We start from the raw sequence: 20,677 nt of genomic DNA on the forward strand, positions 1-20,677 counted from the left end.
TTGACTGGGTTGAAAACGCAACATTATATTTTCCGATTTCGGGAGCAGAGGTAAAGTTCCATTGTCTGTCCATTGCTTGTGAAGGACAAGGTAAATATAACCTGTATGAAAACGACCTTTGGTACTTACCTTCAAGTATTAAGAGTTTTAAAGCCAATGTGCAATTAGGTCGTAGTTCGTTCTGGAATTGATGTTTCAAGGCCGAAGCCCAGATGTGTTTCACTAGAAGAATCCTGGATAATTGTTTAAAATGTTGCCCATATACATATGAATGAGCAGTTGTAGTTAACTATGAGGAACTTCTAAGAGCATTAAAGACATCTTCATTGTTCGCGACATATTCAAGTTCTTGAGGTCTTTGACTTCTTAAGTGTTAAGAGATTCTCAGGGATCTCAGCGCCGGTTCCAACAGCATAATTTCGTTCCATATAATTAGCCTCATTGAGAGAGCTCAGGTTCTGCCTTGAGGCTAAACAGTTTTTAAGTTAATGGAAAAAGAGAAGCCACCTGTTCTACTTGTGTGCCTCTTAGGCAATAACAGTGGCGTAGCAAGGGGGGGGCGGTCTGTCCTGGGCGGCATGAGTTTTGGGGGTGAAATTAAAAGGGCTAGCCGAACAAAGGGTTTGACTTGACTCTTAGAGCCCTTACACGAGCTAAGGCTGGAAAATAGTTGCCATACAAATGATAGAAACACCATAATGTAAAAATATGAGCAAGTCTTCTCAAAATTCTGGATTCAGAAGCATGTATTTATTTAACATGCTGAAGCGTTTCACCTTAGAACCTAAGAACATATAAACGCATTGAGAAGTATGTATAATAAGTAAAAACATTTAGATAAGAACTTAGTCAAAGTCCTGCTCCCATCCTGACAACAATTGCATAGTGAACTAAGAGGCGAGTCAGATGGCCTAAACGTAGTCAAGATTTTTATTATAGATGAAGCAACAGAATCGACTTATATCAAACACAAGAAGTTTTTGTACAGTGCACGTCCTGAACTTATGTATTGTATTTGAAGGTGTGCCTATATATGATAAATGAGAATAAGGAGGCCCAGTGAATTTGAAATATTTGCCTATGATCATACAGTTTGCAAATGAGTTAGCCAGGATTATAACAGGTTTTCTTTTTCATACTGAACAGTTTAGTGATCGACGGATTGAAAGATAGAGCGATAGATGGATGTAATTTTTCTATGTCCTATTTTACTTCAAATGTCAACGTTTTGTCTAAATTTCTTGGAGCGTGAGGCTAAAGAGTGGTGGCGTGCAGAAACCACATGCAAGCTCATTTTCATCACAAGGATCTAAGAATATTACAAACTGAGCTGAGCCAAGCATCTAGGTCAATACTAATATCTAAAAACTCCCAAAACTTGAGCATGAAATGGATGCTTAGCTAATTAGTTAGCATTGAAACCTATAGATAGAACATGGAATTACTGTTATTTTTATTTAACACATACCCGATCCTGTTTTGAAAAGATTACATTTTCTTTATAGATCCCTTCGGGAGCTTGCATCAGGTACGCATTGCCCTACCCACCTCTTGATGCCTTACAGAGCTGCATTACTGTGCGCAACCCAATTTTGCAGATGTTACTGATTACAGCCCCCCTGCAAACAAACACATGTCAGCTCTCTCACAGCCACAGAACGAATGCTGACTCAACTTCATGGTCACGCCCCAGTGTTAAAAAATGTGGTTGCCTGCAGTGGGTCTGTTTTTGTCAAAGCTGTATATCTTTTCCAAATCATAACAAGTTGCTCTTACCCGGAATAACCCCCTTTTATAGCGTCTCGCTGAGCAGAGGGATGCGTAGGCAGGAAAACTGCCTGTGACCCATTCTTTGCTTTAATGATGCACAGATGTTGCTATGGCTATTGATGTGAGGCATTGTATTACATGGGGGCTGCACGGGGAACGTATGAATAAAGATGAAAAAGTATCAATAAAGATAACAAGCAGCGATGAGGGAAACGTTGAGAGAAACGTTGAGATCATGGAATAGGTGCTCTATGAAAATAGCGTCTGACATTTGATTTCGGTCCTTGAATACCCAGCAAATGTGACAAGATCAGAACAAGATTTACAGGTCTGTTTACAAAAGCGGAGCGGAGCGAGTGAAAACATGATCAATCATGTGAATTGCTTTTCAACAAAGAAAAAGTAGTACCTAAAACAGATGCTAAACTGTGGCCAGTGGATTGATATAGTAATTGGTCCCTGCTGTTGGGGAGGGCCAAACACAGGAAAAGGCATGAAGCATGCCATGGACAAATGGAAAGAATGACTAGGAGAGCAAGGATGGAGCCAGCAAATAGGAAGTCTATGGACAGGTTGAACCCCACAAAGTATATACAACGTGTCTTGAAGAGACAGCACAAGTGCTTACTAGCCGAGACCTACAAAATGGAAAGGGGCGACCACTCGGTCCCACCGAACGTATGGTTGGGTGCCCCGATCCCCCCGGGAAACCATTTTGGGCGGGGGGCGTGTCTCGGCTGGTATGCCCGAAGCGGCGTAGCCGGGGCGCGCCTTTTTCCCGCCCAAGAGGGGTTGTCCTAGACACCTACACCGATGACCACGCCCAGTAGGCGTACTGGAGGAGGGTACACGCCCTCCCGAAGAAGAATAAATAGTGCGGGTATCCGAAGAAGCGTCCTCTTGTTCCTGTGCTCTGAAGGCTGCACCCACTCGTTGCTCGTGAGCCCTCGACGGAACAAGCGGCAATTTTGAGAACTTGTAATTCTTGTGTTTCTCTTTCAGGGAATTTAAAGCGAAGGATCCAGGACCGGTTGATCGACTCGGAGCGGATAATCGAAACCATGTCTGGCAAGAAGGCAGGAAAGGGTTCCGAGACAGACAAGGTGCTACGCATGTTGGTGAACAGAATAGCGGGCATGGAACGAAAAGTCGGACAGGTCCCAGCGCTTGGTCGAGATTTGGCGGTCGTCAAGAAGCAACTGGCCGCAATGAACAAGCCTGGTAACCCGAAGAAGGTAATAGGCTTGTTGCTAATCCTTGCCGGGAGTCGTCCTCTAGGGTAGTGGGAAACGGGTCAAGAGGAGGGCGGTTGCAGGGGAGGTTCCGGTCCCTGAGGTGCCCCCGGTCACCCCTGCCATACCAGCTAATGTCCCGGTACCAACCCCAGACGCGGGTCAACCGATTCCGGTTGTGATTACGCCCGCTAACGATGAGGATATGCCTCCTGAATTGGCCACCCAGTTGACCGCTACGGCACCCGGACACACGGCCGAAGAGGCCAAATTACTAATCCAGCAGTTGCGGCAGTCGCGAGATGCCGCGAAGGCGAACCTCCCTCTTGTTTCCCCACAGGTGATACCGGAAGGACCGGCGGCTGGTCGCGAGAAAACGTCTGGAACAACGACCGAACCGGGTAAGCTCGCTTTGCCGCTGGTAGGGGAGGGCTCATTACCCTCAAGACGGGAGAGGGTGGTACAACATATCCCGATTGCCACAAAAGAATTGATATGGGCGGACAAGTATGTCAATATGTTTTCGTTATTAACTGACCATCGCGAGATGGAATATGCTAAAACACAGAAGGATTTGTGGCACCCGAGCGTCTGGCGCGCCAAGATGGCGGAGTTCAGGGTGGAGGAGACAATAACGAATTGGGCAAAGGCCTTTGCAATGTTTACTGCGATTATTGGTGAACGTAAGCCCGAGGTATTGACTGAACTGTCTTGTTATCAACCCGTATACTGGATTTTTATGAAATGTATGAGGGGGACGAATGGAAAGGTTACGACATGAAATTCCGTAAAGCGAAAGAGTATGATTCCTCTCTGACATGGGACTGCCTCGACTCAATTTCTTGGCATAAACAGCTCCTGCCTGGGACGGCAGGGACATCCTTGCCAGGTGGGAATGGGTCGGGAGTTTCCCGCCAAAAGCCCGCGGTGCCCTTTCGAGCAGGCGCCGGTGGTGATCACCAGCCGAAAACCGGCGGGAATGGTGGAAAGCGGGGGGTCTGTTGGGGCTTCAATCGAGGCAACTGTAACAGACCGCAGGGTACATGTAGGTTCAAGCATGTGTGTGCGGGCTGTGGGAATTCCTCACACCCGGAGAGTTCATGTAGATTGAAGAATAGCGGGTCAGGAGGTAAAGGAGGGTCTAAGCAAGACTGAGGTGGATCATTGTGAACAATTGCCTACTCCCGCCGATCTCATGGCTATGACTCCTTGGTTGAACAAATACCCTGATCATGTCTCTGCTGGGGTGTTACGGAAGGGATTCTTAGATGGCTTCCACATCCCGGCGGGGGATTTTCGGGGGGAACCATTTTGTAAAAACCAGCTATCAGCACAGCATAATCCAGGTGTGGTGGCGAGAAAAATTGCTAAAGAAGTGAGCCTAGGCCGAGTGGCAGGGCCTTTTCAGCGCCCGCCAGTGGCGGGTTTCATCTGTTCCCCATTAGGGGTGGTCCCGAAGAAGGACCCGGGGGAGTTTAGGCTGATCCATAATCTGTCTGCTCCAAGGGGTCTCTCGGTGAACGATGCTATTGACCCAGAAGTGTGTTCGGTGCGGTACGCATCATTCGATGATGCCGTCACCATGTTAAATCGCCTGGGCCCCGGTGCGCTGATGGCAAAATCAGATATCGAATCAGCGTTCCGGTTGCTCCCGGTACATCCAAAAGATCAGCGTTTGCTTGGTTTTGCATTCCAGGGGAGTTATTACATGGATAAATGCATGCCAATGGGTTGCTCCATTTCCTGTGCCTATTTTGAAAAATTCCGCTGTTTTTTAGAGTGGGCATTCACCGAGGCCACAGGGCATAGGCATGTGATGCATTATCTAGATGACTTTCTGTTCTTGGGAGCAGCCGGCGACACAAAATGTGCGCAGGCGCTACAGGATTTTTGCATCCTCATGAGGGATTTTGGAGTGCCATTGGCACCAGGTAAGACGGTTGGACCATCTACTTCACTGGAGTTTCTGGGAATTGAGCTCGATTCTGTGGATGGATGTTTCCGTTTGCCAGTGGGAACGGTAGCCAAATTTAGGGCTTCCTTGGAACTTTGCCTTAGTAAGGAGAAAGTGACCCTGCACCAGTTACAGCAAACAGTGGGTCAGCTTAACTTTGCCTTAAGGGTAATACCAATGGCCCGCCCCTTTTCACGCTCTATTGCACAAGCTATGGTTGATCTCAAAGAAGGACACCACCGCACGAGACTGTCTGCAGAGGTTCGCCAGGATATGCGCATTTGGTTGGCATTTCTGGCAGACTTCAACGGTCGAGTAGTGTGGAACAAGCCGCCAGCGTCTCCGGACGAGCTGGGTTTGTGGACTGACTCGGCGGGAAGCGTGGGATTTGGCGCCATCTTTGGTAACCGATGGTCGGCGCAAACATGGCCGGCGTGGTGGCACTCCTGCGAAAAAAGCCCTTGGCGGCTGGCAGCGCCTCGAGGGTCGCAAGCAAGATGAGAGGCTCCCGATCGGCTTAGAAAGGTTGTCCCTACTCATGGCGACACTAGTCGTGACATGCTCCTCCCAATTCGAAGCAGTTCTGTTGCGGGCAGCTTTCGCATTAGCGTTCCATGGGGCTATGCGGGTGAGCGAACTGGTCGCAAGGAATAAGAAAGACGTTGAGGGAGGCTTGTGCAGGGATCACGTCCTAATTAGGGGTGATTCGATGGTAGTCACGATAGCTAGGTCCAAGACTGACCAGGGAGCTCTGGGAAACAGTGTTGTTGTGCAGCACGTGCGAGGGTCCCCCACGTGCCCGATAATGTGTATAGAGGAATACTTGGCACTGAGGGCGGATACATGGGGGGGAGTTTGCTGAGGCACAACGATGGCACCCCACTGACGAGATTTCAGTTCCAGAGGGTGCTAGCACTGACAATCGCTGCGGCGGGCATGGACCCGAGCGATTTTGGGACCCACTCCTTTAGGATAGGGGCTGCTACTGAGGCTACAGCCAGGGGTCGGAGTGCAGAGGAAGTGAAACAATTGGGACGATGGTCCTCGAATTGCTTCAAAAGGTATGTGCGATTGCACATGTTGTGAAGTCAAGTGACACGCACTCACGTTTCTTGTCTTTTGTTTGAATTACAGTTTCGCGAGCATGTCACGCGGGGCGGAATTTGCAGTCGACCCAGTACCAGGAGACCAGCGGTCATGGATCACCGTCTGAGGAGAGAGTGGTTTGCGTTGTGGGCCACTCATACGTGAGGCGGGCCGGGGACGTATTCAAAGCAGGTGACGCGACTCGCGCAGCTGGGGAATACGGGTACAGAGTGGCCTTCCACGGAAGGGGCGGGCTCTGTATTGACCAATTCGAATCTTTTGTTGAGTGTCTCTTAGGGCGGCAGAGGTCACCGCCATCTATAATCATAGTACACCTAGGGGGCAATGACTTGGTGACTCTGGGTAGACGAGTATTGTTCGAGCAAGTTTTGTCTGCCGTTAGCTGGTTGGCAAAAAGAATCCCGGGGTGCACGATTGCCTGGTCCCACATGATTCCCAGGAAAGTATGGCGGGGGGGCCTTTCGGTGTCAGCACTGAACCATTCGGTAAAGAAGGTTAACAATAAAATTGGTAGATTGTTTCGCTCTGCACAGTTGCATAGTATTCCTCATGGGTGTATTCGGGGTGATCACATGTATCTACATGATGGGGTACACTTGACCCGGGAGGGGAATGGTTTACTCATAGGAGACTTCATAGCATGGCTAAGGGGTTTGAGGAAGCATGACCTTTAGGAGGAGTCTGGGGGGGCCGGATAGCCGGTCAACTATCCGGCCTGTGGCGGTAAGGTCATGATCGGTGAGCAGTAAATTTCAAGGTCCCTAGAGTGGGGCGCCAGCCAATATGGATGGGAGCGCCCGGGGGGAGACGGCCATTAGCCCCTCCCACTGGGAGGCGGAACCCACTAAGGATGGGTCGCCTAAGGGGAGACGGCCATAGGCCCCTTCCAGGGGAGGAGGCAGCTATATGCCCCTCCTACGAATTTCCCGGGGCCCGGATATCCGCGACGGCGGATAGAGAGTGTGGGGATGGGGGGGGAGTCCACGCTGTCCTTCCTACAGATACCTCACACGGGAGCTCGGACGACCTTTAAGATGGCGTCGAGCGGAAAGGGGGGCCCCCAACAAGACAAGGGAAATGACAGTTGGCAATGAGGGTACAGTCCTCTGCGCATGCGCCATTCACACCGTGAGGGCGACAGTTTTGGTAGTAGGGATCTGACACCGGTTAAGACCTTGCCGTTGGCCCTTAATGCTAGGATGTACAATTTTAATTTAGAAAGTATGCATTTGCAGGATGTTAGACTCGGCTAGGAAACCTTTGTATTAGAGATTTGTTAAGGTTAGCCAAAGAACATGTCTTCATCGTAATGTAATAAATGTAAAATTGTACATGATTATGAAACTTTTATTTAATGTTTTAATTTTGTTTCATATTTTAATAAATACGGCCGGGAGGGTGACTCCCTCCCGCCTTCCAAAAGTTCAGAACTGCGTCCGACTTCCCATCCTTGGGGATTGTCTTGGGAGGGGGTGACGGGCATCCCGGCCATAAGAGGTTTAGACCTGGCAAAACATTTATTTTGCCAGGTCTATTTAGCAGTTTTAAAACTGTGTTCCCAGCCTGCAGAGGCAAGCCTGGAGACATGCTTTGCATTTTCACTTTAGTGGGGTCAGAATATTGCGTCTGTTGTTTGCTGTGCTATCAGCTAGTGAAGTATTTCTGCCTGGTCTGTGTGTGAGGGGTGGGAGGGATATGTGAAGTCTATCAGTTCTCGCAAGTGTTATATGAAGACTCTCTTCAGTTTAATTTTCAAGCTATTTCTGCATTATTCAATATTCAGAATTTATCATCCCTCCATACCCATCCAATTTGATTGTTATATGTTAAATGGTCATCTAAGTTTCATTCTTTCTTAATGTGGAAATTTGCGTTTCAGGATTGATGGTTTCTATTATGGTCCTGTGGTACTTATATTTTGTTCTATTATCAATACAAATGTAGTACTTAATTTGTGTTTTTGCACATATAGACCTTGTCCAAGGACCGGGAAGATTTATAAATATATTATGATCTCGTTGTTCCCCACGAGATCATATATATTTATGTTTACAATTTCTTCTGGATTTGTAGCTGGTTTTCTGCATGTTATGGCTTTAGTTACTGGAGTCAGAACCTTTCTTGTTTCTTGCAAATGGGATGCTGATTGTTAGATGATAAACTCCTCCATTCTATATGATTCTTTCTCCTTTGTGGCTATTAATTTGAAAGGGCTCAGTAAAATCTTAATGTATGTCTCTCCTCGTTTTTTTCTTTTATGCCCGCAAAATTTTACGACCGATTCCTATATAGATCCTGCCAAAAATGTCACCCTTTTCTAGTGAGTCCTGATTTTTCCTGCTTCCATTACTGGTCAAGTACCTAATTACCTTTCCTGGGTTTTTTGTTTTATAGTTTCAGAAATTGATCAGTAGATCAACACAGTTTTACTGATAATTTTTTGTCTTAGTTATTTTCATAATCTGCAACGTTTTCATTTTATTCTCACACCATAGATTGGGATTAGGTGCACATGTGTGTGGTTTCCAGGATTGCTTTGCATGAGAGGTGCCAATCATAAATACTCTGTGTAGGTGACTGAATTTTAAAGGCACTTGAACTCTTTATCAGTTTGCAGAAAAGTTACAGAACAAACTGTGTTTTAATCGAGGCTGCTAAATACTAATGTGAACTCATAGACCACCCATCGGTGGGGTGAATATTACACTGCATGTCATTTCTGCTGCCATGGTGGAATTGCTTCTTCTCTGATATGGGCATTCAGTACATAACTGCTTACCAACAGTTAATGTTGTTCCCTCTCTGTTCATCACAGAACTAAAAGATTTCTAGATGTTTTAAGTCTGGACTGACATCATAGCTATCTGCTAAATCTGTTGCTATCAATTCTTTAAAATATATACAGAAAGGGATCACAAATAAAATGCTTAACGTCATTCATGCGATTCATAGAAGAAGCTATGGGCTTGATTACTAGTTTGGTCCAGCGGCGCCGGCGCAACACTGCCTCCACTGCACCAAAGCTGCGCAAGGACTGAAAGCTGTATCACGGGTTGAGCTCGTGTTACACGAGTTCAATTTATAATACGGTTGGCGATCCTTTTCCTTTCCCATGGCAGTGCCTGGAAAACAGGCACCGCAATGGGAACGGAAAAAAGATCCAGCACGGCATAGACGTGGACGTCCATGCCGTGCTGGAACTTTGTAGGGATACAGACAGGGGGGCGGGACATGTTGTGCCGCCCTGAATGTATCCCCATGGCTGGGAGCACATAGGGGCCCCTTTTGTTCCTTCACCGCCAGCCTTTCATGGCGGCCTCCTGCCATGAAATGCTGGCGGTGGATAAACTTGTGCGGCACCACCAGGAAATGACTGTTCCCTGGCGCAGCCGGCGATCCTCCTTCACAAGGACTTTGCAAGTCGTAGTGCAGCAGGCGGTGGACCACCACCGCGAGTCTGGAGGTCTCAAGACTGCCAGGCTCGTAACCAGGTTCTATACTTTTTTGTTTCAGTTTCACCGCAGCGGGCTTTTTAAAAATGTGGTTTGTATTCACATTTAGCCTTCTGAGCATGCTATATATACTCAAGTTAAAAAGCTGTGGCAAAACTAAGTTTTCCAGGTTAATAGTCCAACACTGGCTTGCACAAATGTTTAATGCTTTTTTTTTGCTCGCAAAAGCTAGACCTATTGGTTTTTCAATGCTTGTTCCAAGTGACATTTTAGTAAAAGTGCCGTTTCTGTTGCACACACAGGGATATACTACATTTTTAAACAATGCAGGACATTTGAAAAACTGGTCTCAATACCCTGTGCTGCCTATCAAGCTGCAGTTCTCCAGTTAAATAACACAAATCGAATGTGCTATTTCTTTACAGTTTAATAAGGGCACCGACAGTTTCTGAGGGGCATTTCTTAGCCGTAGGACATTTGTACTATCATAAACTAGGAAAGAGTGGTAACAGGAATGGGGCAGTTAGCGTGTAAGCATAAAGGATTAATAACTTCCTGCTGTACCTAATAAGGATGTTGCAAATCCCTGAGGGGTTGGTTCTATGACCATATAGAGAAATGAGGCCACATTTCTTAATATGTTCATTGATCTCTAAGGTGACTTACAATAGCCGTATAAAACACAAAAGGTGGTATTTGTTCCCTATTGCACGTGGTCACTTTATCATTCTTTCCACAAACCATTTTGGTGCTGGGCTTTTTCATATAAAGGAGGCAGTATGTTTGCCGGCATGAAGCATACGAGTAAAACTGTAGTGTCAAATTAAGCATGCCAAAAATCAGTTAATAATTTGTTGCAAAAAGTGCTGTAGCTGAAAATGTTTAAAACTATGCAGAGAAATTCTATTTTTCTTGTAAAAACCTATAGCGTGCAGAAAATACACATATTGACATACATCTCTCTTTGATGATTCGTGTTCACATCAGGAAAAAGTATCAGAAGAATAAAAGTCAGTACTTTTTTCATTGTTGAAACTGCAGCCGTAATTATGGCCTGTGACCTGTCTTTCACCTTGGCTCATGGCTCTGACAGCAGGCATTATGGTATCACCACACAACTGTAATTAGTAATTAGAATACAGGAATGGTGCGAGCTCCACTGAAGATGGTGGAGTGGCTCAGGGCCAATACTGATGGTGTAGGCAGTGCTTTAAATGGAAAAAAATAAGTGCAGGTACTCACCAAAAGGAGCAGTGGGCGGAGTTTAGGGCGAGGTTAAGGGGGAACAAGGGGCGGGGTTAGCTTTTTGACTGTGCCAAGGTTGTATGCACGAAATCTGCATGCATTTTATCAACCGCCTAAGGATTACATGCTGCTTCTGCCTGCCTTAAATCGAACCGGTGGCCTACAGCCCACTGAGCCATCTGTACAGTACTGGTACTCTTTTGGAACATGCACACGTCACTTTTCTCTTGTAACATACTGTTTGCTACCTCTTACATTTTATTTGCTTTAGATACTTGCACAAGTGCCACTATTTCCTCATGTCTGTGTTCTTGTGCTGTAGTGTCTTATTTATTGCAGTATTATACCTCTACTTGTACTTTTTATGCTTTTGTAACCTGCACACATATCACTTTTTCCTCCTGTAATGTATCGTTTGCTACCTCTTGTATTTTGTTTGCCCACAATTGTGACTTTTGCATCATGTAACTTAACGTTTGCTTTTGTAATTTGTTCACTTGTAATGTTCTCATGTATCAGTTCTGTCCCTTTTGTGAAGCGCTCTGACACCTTCGGGTAAAGTCCGCGCTATATAAAAACGCATAAAATAAAAAAACAAATCTCTCCTGGAACATTTGCAAACCGGAGTTAGGGCCAGGGCTGACAACGTCTGTACTGGGGAACCAGGTGCCAATCTCCACATTTTTGATTGGTCTTAAGGTCTGTCCAAGGTCTATGAAATAGGAATCAGCGAGTGTGGAAGTGTGCAAGAAAGCAATTCAGATGTGTGGCGACTGTAAAAGCCTTCCCATATGTTCTTTTCTTATGTCCTGAATAGTGCCTCCCACCGCCACCCATTAGATTTTACAGCCCCCTCTTAGCGCCCACTGTGAAAGATCTTTGGATAAGCAAATGACTCAGCAGACACACCCCTGCTCTGATTTACAAAGCAGCTTACACTGGGTCCTGGTGACGAGCTCCATTGATTGATTCCTGGCAGTGCTTGAAAGGTGCTGCCGTAGTATAACTTGAGGGATAAAGGGAGCGCGCTGCCTCGGTTAAAGTCAGATCCCCATGAGTACCGGTACTCTCTTTCTTCTAGAAAAAAGTGCCGGTACTCAAGGGGAGAAAATGAAGAAGTGCCGGTACTCAGTACCGGTGAGTACCGGCCCATTTAAAGCACTGGGTGTAGGCTTACTCCTCCAACATTCCAAAATGTTTCTGTTTGCAGCCTCAGTCAGTGGAGTGTTCTAACAGCCTTAAAGCCTTCTGTATCTGATTTAACTGGCTGCTAATCACCCTCTCCCTTGTTATAATATACTCAGGTTCAGGGCCTTTAACAACCAGTGTCATCCTTAGCAGTGGACGGTAAATCTATGTTAGCTGAGCAAGTATGTCATTTTCTCACTTCAGGTAACTATAGATTTCCCAACTTGACTATGATAAGGAAATTAGAGACAGGCGTTTACCTTGGGTTGGAAGTTACCATGCATTATAATAAACATATGCTTGTAATAGCTGAGTTTTAAACATTTCTAAGCAATACATATTACACATTTAGTAGTACTTAGTTTATCAATCTCAGATGAATGGAAACCTAACTTAGTTTTCCACGGGTTCAAACTCCTGGACAGACTGGTATGGTACAGAAAATGCGTTCTCCAGAAAAGTAACAGCTACCTGTCTGATGAGCCACCTAATATTTTCAGATATGTTCAGTATATTTCTACTTCTGTCCGTGATGGCACATATTAATGCTATTCTTTTATTTTGTTGTTTCTCACATTCTAATATTAGAAGATTCAGCAGAAGACAAAGATAAACCACCTTCTGAGCTCAGTGAATCACAGGAGTTCGTAGATGCAGAGAATGACATCAACTTGAACAATGATGGTACGTCTACTAATAATTCATATATATATATATATATATATTGTAAGGCATCATTGTGTAATGTTCTGTCATTGTAGAAACAGAAATTGTTACTATGGTGAAAATCTGCGTGTTTGAACTGTAGCAGTTTACATAACAGTGTTCTGCAGGTGATGTCACACCATCTCACAAGTAGCATCATGAATGGTCTCATTGATCACAGCACTTATAACCTCCACTGATCACAGTGATACAACATCTAATCACAAAACATGTGACAAAATCAACTTGATTGCTGCCTTTAGTGCTGTCTGAGTTGTGCAGCTTAATTAATTAAGATTACCTGACCATCTCAGTAATAGAGATGATCTGTGACTACACCCCACCAAGGTACCCTCGCCATCTGCAAGACAATAGGGGACTTCCAGGGCAAAGTAGTACCCACAGTTCATGCATCTGTCATCTTTCAAAATATTCCTCCTCTCAGCTGTGCTCACAATCTTCCACAGAAATGCAGTAGTTCTCTCAAATCACTTTAATGTCTACAATAGTTTTGTTCATCAGCATTGAGGCCTATTATCAAGGATAGTTTTTAGCTTCCTGTGAGGCTTTTATAGACAGACCTTATTTGTCAATTGCTGAACCAGGAGATGAAGCTAAATCAGAAGTAGCAGCTGCTAACTGTTCTGTGTCCAACTCTACTACCATCTTTGATTGGGATCTTCTTCTGTACCAATCTCCGCATTGCCCTTGTCTTGTGATTTCAAAATTTGTTTAGCACATGATGCAGGGCTCCATTGTAGCCCATGGCTTCTGATATGTTCTGTGAGAGACCTTTTCCTCTTGACATCCTATTTGGGGCTTTTGCTTGAGACCCATATTTCTCTCCTGGTTTGCTGTTCTCCATCGCCCATCAGTATTTTTCACAGAAACTTCAATAGTATCTAGTCTGACAAGCACCAACTCTGTCTCTTACAGTGCACAATAATCTCTCTGGCCATTTCTACATAGACTAAATTAGATCAGGCACCAACCCACTTCAAGTATAGACACTTACTAGGTAACTTGTTGAACATTCAAATGCAATTGTGATCTCTCCATCTCAGTTCAGTGTAGTTAATGCACATAAACACAATGTAATCTAAGCACATACAACAGTTTCTGTAATAATCTACTAGACCACTCTTGACCAGTTAATGTCCTCATTGTTAACTCTTTTGTTTTTTAATGTTCTTTATTGGTTTTCAGCAATTTATACAAGTGATATGCGTATGACAATAATCATATGCAAGCATTGCAAATGACAGTGGCTTAGATAGCATAGGTGGGATGCCAAGGTATAATCAGTACAGTGAAGCTTAACACATTGTTAGCATTAGTTGTCTACAATTTCACAGGAGAATACATAAACATTCAAGTACATAAAAAGAAAAAGAAAAAAAACAGGAATTGTTTCCTTTCCCCTTTTTTCTTCTGTTACCTCACAAGTCAACCGAATTATGAACTGTATATAGCAAAGAAAAATAGAGCATAAGGTTGATATCATCTAATTGGGCTGAGTGTAACCTAGATTGCTGGTGGTGCAGGACTTGGAGCCTTGTGTGTGGCTTGGCGAGCCTGAGAACCCACGCGATGGGAGGAAGGGGGCAGAGACATGATCGGTGCCCCATCCGCGAGACCCAAGAGGACCCTCCCATCGTGGCCCGATCAAGTGTTGCAGTTGTTTATGTTTAGGGGTCTAAGCACATCGGGATCATCTAACAGGGTTGCTAGCTATGTCGGGGTGGTTGTGCCAGAGCTATTTTGGTCTCTATAAGCGATAGATAGTCTTGCCACTGAGTGGGTTTGGCCCGTGTTTGTGCGGTCACTCATGTTGCATTGGTCAACTCAGGGCAGGCTTGTTACCCCTAAGATCGCTTACTTCCAGGTGGACTCCTGTAAGCGATAATATCTGCCTGGCCTGTGGGAAGTGTAATGAAACAGTCGCTCATATGCTTTTTGCGTGTTCTGCCTATACTGCCCCTAGGAGAGTTTGGCTGACCCCTATGTGCAAACTACTTGGTACAAAAAGGAGTGCTGAGGCAGAAAAGCTCATATGTTCTAGTACTTTGCCATTTATTTCAATAGCGGTTGCCAAATACTTAGGGTGGGTCTGGGTAATAAGGCGGAATTTAACATCTGGGTAATTCTTTGATGTGCAATATTTTCTTTTTTCTTAGTTTACCTAGATGAACACATAATGTGACTGATTCAATAGTGAATTGTTTTTATCTTTATTCACAATAAATTATTTTTTAAACAAAATCTGTTTTTCTTCCATTTTGCTCTGATTTTACTTTCTATATATTACTATTAATTATTTGGACTCTGTACAATCCAGCCAAGATTTTTTTTTTTTTAAGTATTTTGTATTTAAATGTTGTTTGTATTGTGCTTTTATGATTATACATCGAATAAAGCTATCTTGGATTGGATTGGCATTGGACAACTGAATTGTGTGCTCTCTGTCTAGTGCCTTGCGAAGGTCGAGCAGCCATGATTGTATGTTGGGGTCCAGCTGTGCTTTCCATGATATAGCTATTTTGCGTTTGGCAAGGCGCAGGGCCAGATCCAAAAATGTATTAAAGCCTTTGCAGGAGACACTGTGTTTTGTAATTCCCAGTAAGAAATGGGTGTCCTGAACTATCACCTGGGCTTCTGCTGCTTCCGTAAGTACTGCCGCAATTTCGTGCCAGTATAACTGCATGTGGGGGCACGTTCCATCTCATGTAGGTGAACGTTGCCTCCGAGTCCTGGCACCTGGGGCATACATTGGCGGAAGTTGGGTACATCTGGGCCAACCTGTGCGGCGTTAAATATGTGCGGTGTAAATAGTTAAATTGGGTGTATTTCAGCTTGCCGTTTGTCGATATGGTTTTAGGATGGTTGATACACTGTGCCCACTGTTTGTCGGTGATAGTCGTTGACAGTTCAGCGTCCCAATATGTGCGCAGTGTTGTCAACAAAGGTACGTCGTCCAGCTTAATAGAATTATATATTGCCGTTATTGCGTGTCTGCCCCGCCCATGAGTCAGTAATGTTTGTATGAGGTGCGACGTGGGAGCTTAAGTGCGGTCATTATCCCATGTCTGAAAAAATTGGCGTGTGAGCAGTGTATATAGTATGAACGTCCCTTGCGGTATCTCGAAATCAGTAACTAGTGCCTCAAAAGCTTGCAATTGCGAATCTGCATACATGTAGCCCCAGGTGTCTAATTCTCCCATCCTCCAGGCCCCAAGCTCTGAACGTCCATGACAAGCAAATGTACCAGATAAAACCTCTAGTGGTAGACTAGGGGCATAGGGCGTGGTCCGTTTTTTGGTAACGAGTATTTAGCCCAGTTGCGCCTTGCTGTCACCATCAAGAAGTTGGCTTTCTTTTTCTGCAGCATTGTCTTAGACCCCAATAGCCACTCCAATATTACCGGTTGTTCCCAGGATAAGGCCACGGTTATTAATTCCGTGGTATTGCTCTTAGCCAGCCACCTCATCTGCCAATGCAACTGCGCTGCAGCGTAATAGTTTTCATAGTTTGGTGAGCCCAGGCCGCCGTCCGAAAATGGTAGGTATAATTTTTTGGAGGGCCACCATGGACCTAGAGTTCCCCCATATCAGGGAGACAAGGAATGACTCTAAGTCCTTGAATATCCTTTGTGGTAAGCGATAAGGGAGTGTGGAGAAGAAATATAAAAGACAGGGGAGTGCAAGCATCTTGGAGATGGTCATTTGTCCCATGGGAGATAAGGGCAGACTCAACCAGAATGGGAGAGCTGCTCGAGCTCTGGCGATTGGACGCCCCAAGTTGCTCTCTATCGTGTCTGTGTTTGTGTGATAGACCTGGACCCCCAGATATTTGAAGGTGTCAAACGCCCACTATAGTGATGTGTGAGGTACCGTGCGTCTTTGGTCTGGGGACATTGTTTTTTATTGGGAACACTACCGATTTGGACCATTAACTCGTAGCCCTGAGACCCGTGCATGCTCATTCAGTAGATCAATCAGTTCCCGCAGTATTATAATCTGATCGCGTAAGTATCAATCAATCAATCAGGAGTTTGTTAAAGCGCAACTACTCACCCGTAAGGGTCTCAAAGCGCTAGGGGTGGGGGGGTGCAGGTTCCATTCCATCAAGGAGGGGGTCTGTCGAAGAGCCAGGTTTTGAGGTTTCTTGCAAAGATGGGGAGCGATGTTGTCTGTCTGAGGTGGAGCTGAAGGGCGTTCCATGCTTTGGCCGCGAGGAAGGAGAAGGAGCGGCCTCCCGATCTGGTCTTTCTGGTGCGGGGGACCTCGGCGTAGGAGAGCTGGGCTGATCGTAGGGTCCTTTGGGGTGCGTGGAATTTGAGCCGGCTGTTCAGGTATGCTGGTCCGGTGCCATGGAGGGCCTTGTGTGCGTGGGTGAGCATCTTAAAGGTGATTCTCGCCTCGACGGGGAGCCAGTGGAGTGGGCGCAGGTGCAGGGAGATGTGGCAGTGTTTTGGCAGGTTAAGGACCAGTCTTGCGGCGGCGTTCTGGATGTTCTGTAGCTTGCAGATGAGGTTTTTGTTTATTCCGGCGTAGAGTGCGTTGCCGTAGTCGAGTCTGCTGGTGACCAGGGCGTGAGTGACTGTCTTTCGGTGTTCGAGGGGGATCCATTTGAAGGTCTTACAAAGGAGGCGGAGGGTGTGGAAGCATGACGATGAGACAGAGTTGATCTGGCGGTCCATTTTGAGCTCGGAGTCCAAGATGATTCCCAGGTTGCGTGCGTGGTCTGTCGGGGTTGGCGGGTTTCCGAGGGCGGTGGGCCATCAGGTGTCGCTCTAGGCGTCGGGGTTTGGGCCCATGATGAGTACTTCTGTTTTGTTGGTGTTTAGTTGTAGGCAGCTGTTTTTCTTCCATTTGGCGACGGCTTCCATGCCTTCTCGAAAGTTGCGTCTGGCGGTGTTGGGCTCGTTGGATAGGGAGAGGATGAGCTGGGTGTCGTCTGCGTATGACACTATGTTGAATCCGTAGGTTCTGACGATGGGGGCAAGTGGAGCCATGTAGACGTTGAAGAGCGTCGGGCTGAGGGAGGAGCCCTGGGGGACTGCACAGGTGGTAGGTGTGGGGTCTGAGAGGAAAGGGTCTGACCTGTTGCGTCTTGCCGGAGAGGAAGGAGCAGATCCAGTTGAGGGCCTTGTCCTGGATTCCTGCGTCGTAGAGTCTGCGTATTAGGGTGCGGTGGGAGACTGTGTCGAACGCCGCTGATAGGTCTAGGAGTATGAGGGCTACTGTTTCTCCTTTGTCCAGTAGGGTGCGGATGTCGTCTGTTGCGGCGAGGAGGGCGGTTTCCGTACTGTGGATTTTTCTGAAGCTGGATTGGGAGGAGTCGAGGATGTTGTGTTCTTCAATGAATGTGGCGAGTTGGCTGTTGATGGCTTTCTCAATGACTTTCGCTGGGAAAGGGAGCAGGGAGATGGGTCTGTAGTTTTTGAGGTCGGTGGGGTCCGCTGAGGGTTTCTTCAGGAGCGGGTTGACCTCGGCGTGTTTCCAGTCATCGAGGAACGAGGCGGTCTCCAGGGAGCGGTTGATGGTGTGGCAGAGCATGGGTGCGATGGTGTCAGTGGCTCTGTTGAAGATGTGGTGGGGGCAGGGGTCCGGTTTCCGTACTGTGGTTTTTTCTGAAGCTGGATTGGGAGGAGTCGAGGATGTTGTGTTCTTCAATGAATGTGGCGAGTTGGCTGTTGATGGCTTTCTCAATGACTTTCGCTGGTAAAGGGAGCAGGGAGATGGGTCTGTAGTTTTTGAGGTCGGTGGGGTCCGCTGAGGGTTTCTTCAGGAGCGGGTTGACCTCGGCGTGTTTCCAGTCATCGAGGAACGAGGCGGTCTCCAGGGAGCGGTTGATGGTGTGGCAGAGCATGGGTGCGACGGTGTCAGTGGCTCTGTTGAAGATGTGGTGGGGGCAGGGGTCCGTGGGGGCCCCTTAGTGGATTGACTTCATTATCTTCAGTGTGTCTTTGGTGGTGAGGGCTGTCCAGTCATCAATCGCTGGTTTCTGGGTGTCGGGGGTGGTTGGTGAGGGTTCAGTGTGTTGGTTGTCTTCGTCGAAGTTGTCGTAGATGCTCTTGATTTTGTGGTGGAAAAAGGTGCTGAGTTTGTCGCAGAGGTCTTGTGAGGGAGGGATGTCGGTAGACTCGCTGGTGGGTTGGGCGAACTCCTTGATGATGCTGAAGAGTTCCTTGCTGTTGTGTGCGTGGGTGGAGATTCTGTCTTCAATCGCTTTTTTCCTCGTTTCTCTGATGAGTTGATGGTGAGCGTTGGTGGCGGCTCTGAAGTTGTTGTGGGCTTCTGTGGATTTGGTGTTTCTCCAGGCCTTTTCGAGGCGGCGGCATGTGCGCCTGGACTCTGAAGTTCGGTGGTAAACCATCTGCCTTTCTTGGCACGGGTATTGTTGTTTTTCTTGAGGGGGGCTATGGTGTTGGTGCTGTCCGAGATCCATCTATGCAGGGTTCGGGCTGCGGTGTTGGGGTCGTCGTTGTCCGCGATGGTTGGGGTGGAGTTGTTGAGTGAGGAGATGAGCTGGTCGTCGGTGATTTTGGTCCAGTTTCTTTGTGGAAGCAGGTGCTGGTGTCTGTGGATGGTGGGTGTTCTGAAGGTGAAGTGGACGCAACGATGGTCAGTCCATGGGAGTTCGGTGGTGTGGCTGAAGGTGATGGAGTTTCCTGTAGTGAAGAGGGGGTCGAGGGTGTGTCCTGCTGAGTGCGTGGGCTCGGTCACGATCTGGCAGAGTCCAATGTTGTGGAAGTTGTCCAGGAGGCATGTGGTGTTGGGGTCCAGTTGATTGTCGAGGTGGAATTTGAGGTCTCCCAGCAGGGTGTAGTTGGTGGATGTGATGGCCTGCGGGGAGATAATGTCTGTGATGGAGTTGGCGAATGGTCCGCGGGGTCCAGGGGGTCGGTAGATGAGGGTTCCTCGGAGGGCGGCAGTGGGGCTGGCCAGTATCTTGAAGTGAAGGTGTTCCATCAGTTCTGTGGACTCGTCAGGGAGTGTGCTCAGGCGGAGGCTGGATTTGTGGACGATGGCGATTCCTCCTCCTGGGTGGGTGGGGCGGTCCTTCCTGTAGATCTTGTATCCTTGGGGGATGGCGATGGGGATGTCCGGTCCTGAGGTGGCGTTGGTCCAGTAGATCAGTGCGTCACCTGCATATAGTGACCCTATATGCCATCGTCGATCCATGCATATACCCCAATCCAGCACGTGTTGGCGCAGCTTGGATGCCAGTGGCTCCATGGCCAGTACAAAGAGGATAGGTGACAAAGGGCATCCCTGCCTTGTGCCTCGTTTTATTGCCTATAGTGGAGAAAAAGTGAGACCCGTCTTTACCCTCGCCTGCGGTCTTGTATATAATAATGATATCCACTTCAAAAAGTTAGGACCAATGCCAAATCTGGTCAGTACTGCCATCAAGTAGCGCCAGCTCAAAGTATCAAATGCCTTTATGATATCTAAAGACGCTATCCTGGGTGTTTCTGGTTCCTCCTGTGCCGTTCTAGTAATACAAAGACCAGGTGCAGATTCAGTCTGGTGCTTGTTCCCGGGATGAAGCCATTCTGGTCTTCATCCACCAGTACGGGGACAGCCACAACCAATCTATTGGCCAATAATTTCCCTAAGATTTTGTAATCAACATTCAACATCCATAATGGGTGGTATGAAGCCATCTGGAGGGGGTCCCTGTCCGGTTTGGGCAGCACCACCAGCGTCGCCTCTCGCAAAGTGGGCGGGAGTTCCCCCTTTTTGAATGCTTCTGTATACATAGTGGCCAAACGGGGGGGTAAGTTGTTCAGAGTAAATGGTGTAAAACTCCGATGGCCAGCCATCCGTCCCCGGGGTCTTACCCGCAGCTAGTTGCCCAATAGCCTCGAAGATCTCGTCTTAGGTAATAGGGTCCTTGAGCGAACCTCTGTATAGATGCGGGATAGTCAGTGTCTGGGGCAGTGTATAATGAGATTATTGCTGTGATAGGAGGTTGGGAGGTGTCGGTTTTTAAAAGCCATGCCATCATCTTACAAG

General features: G+C 47.0%; 1 protein-coding gene across 1 annotated transcript in view; it reads left to right on the forward strand.

Annotated features, from left to right (window-relative positions):
* LOC147709132 (uncharacterized) overlaps window positions 1-20,677 on the forward strand; it is a 2,423,108-nt gene that overhangs the window by 2,261,763 nt on the left and 140,668 nt on the right. Inside the window, exon 11 of the mRNA XM_086925884.1 lies at window positions 12,537-12,632. Within this exon, the coding sequence (XP_086782010.1) occupies window positions 12,537-12,632 (96 nt within the window). The remainder of the gene's footprint in view (window positions 1-12,536; window positions 12,633-20,677) is intronic.

The sequence above is a fragment of the Lissotriton vulgaris genome, chromosome 6 (assembly GCF_964263255.1).
Source record: "Lissotriton vulgaris chromosome 6, aLisVul1.2, whole genome shotgun sequence".
NCBI classification, from domain to species: domain Eukaryota; kingdom Metazoa; phylum Chordata; class Amphibia; order Caudata; family Salamandridae; genus Lissotriton; species Lissotriton vulgaris.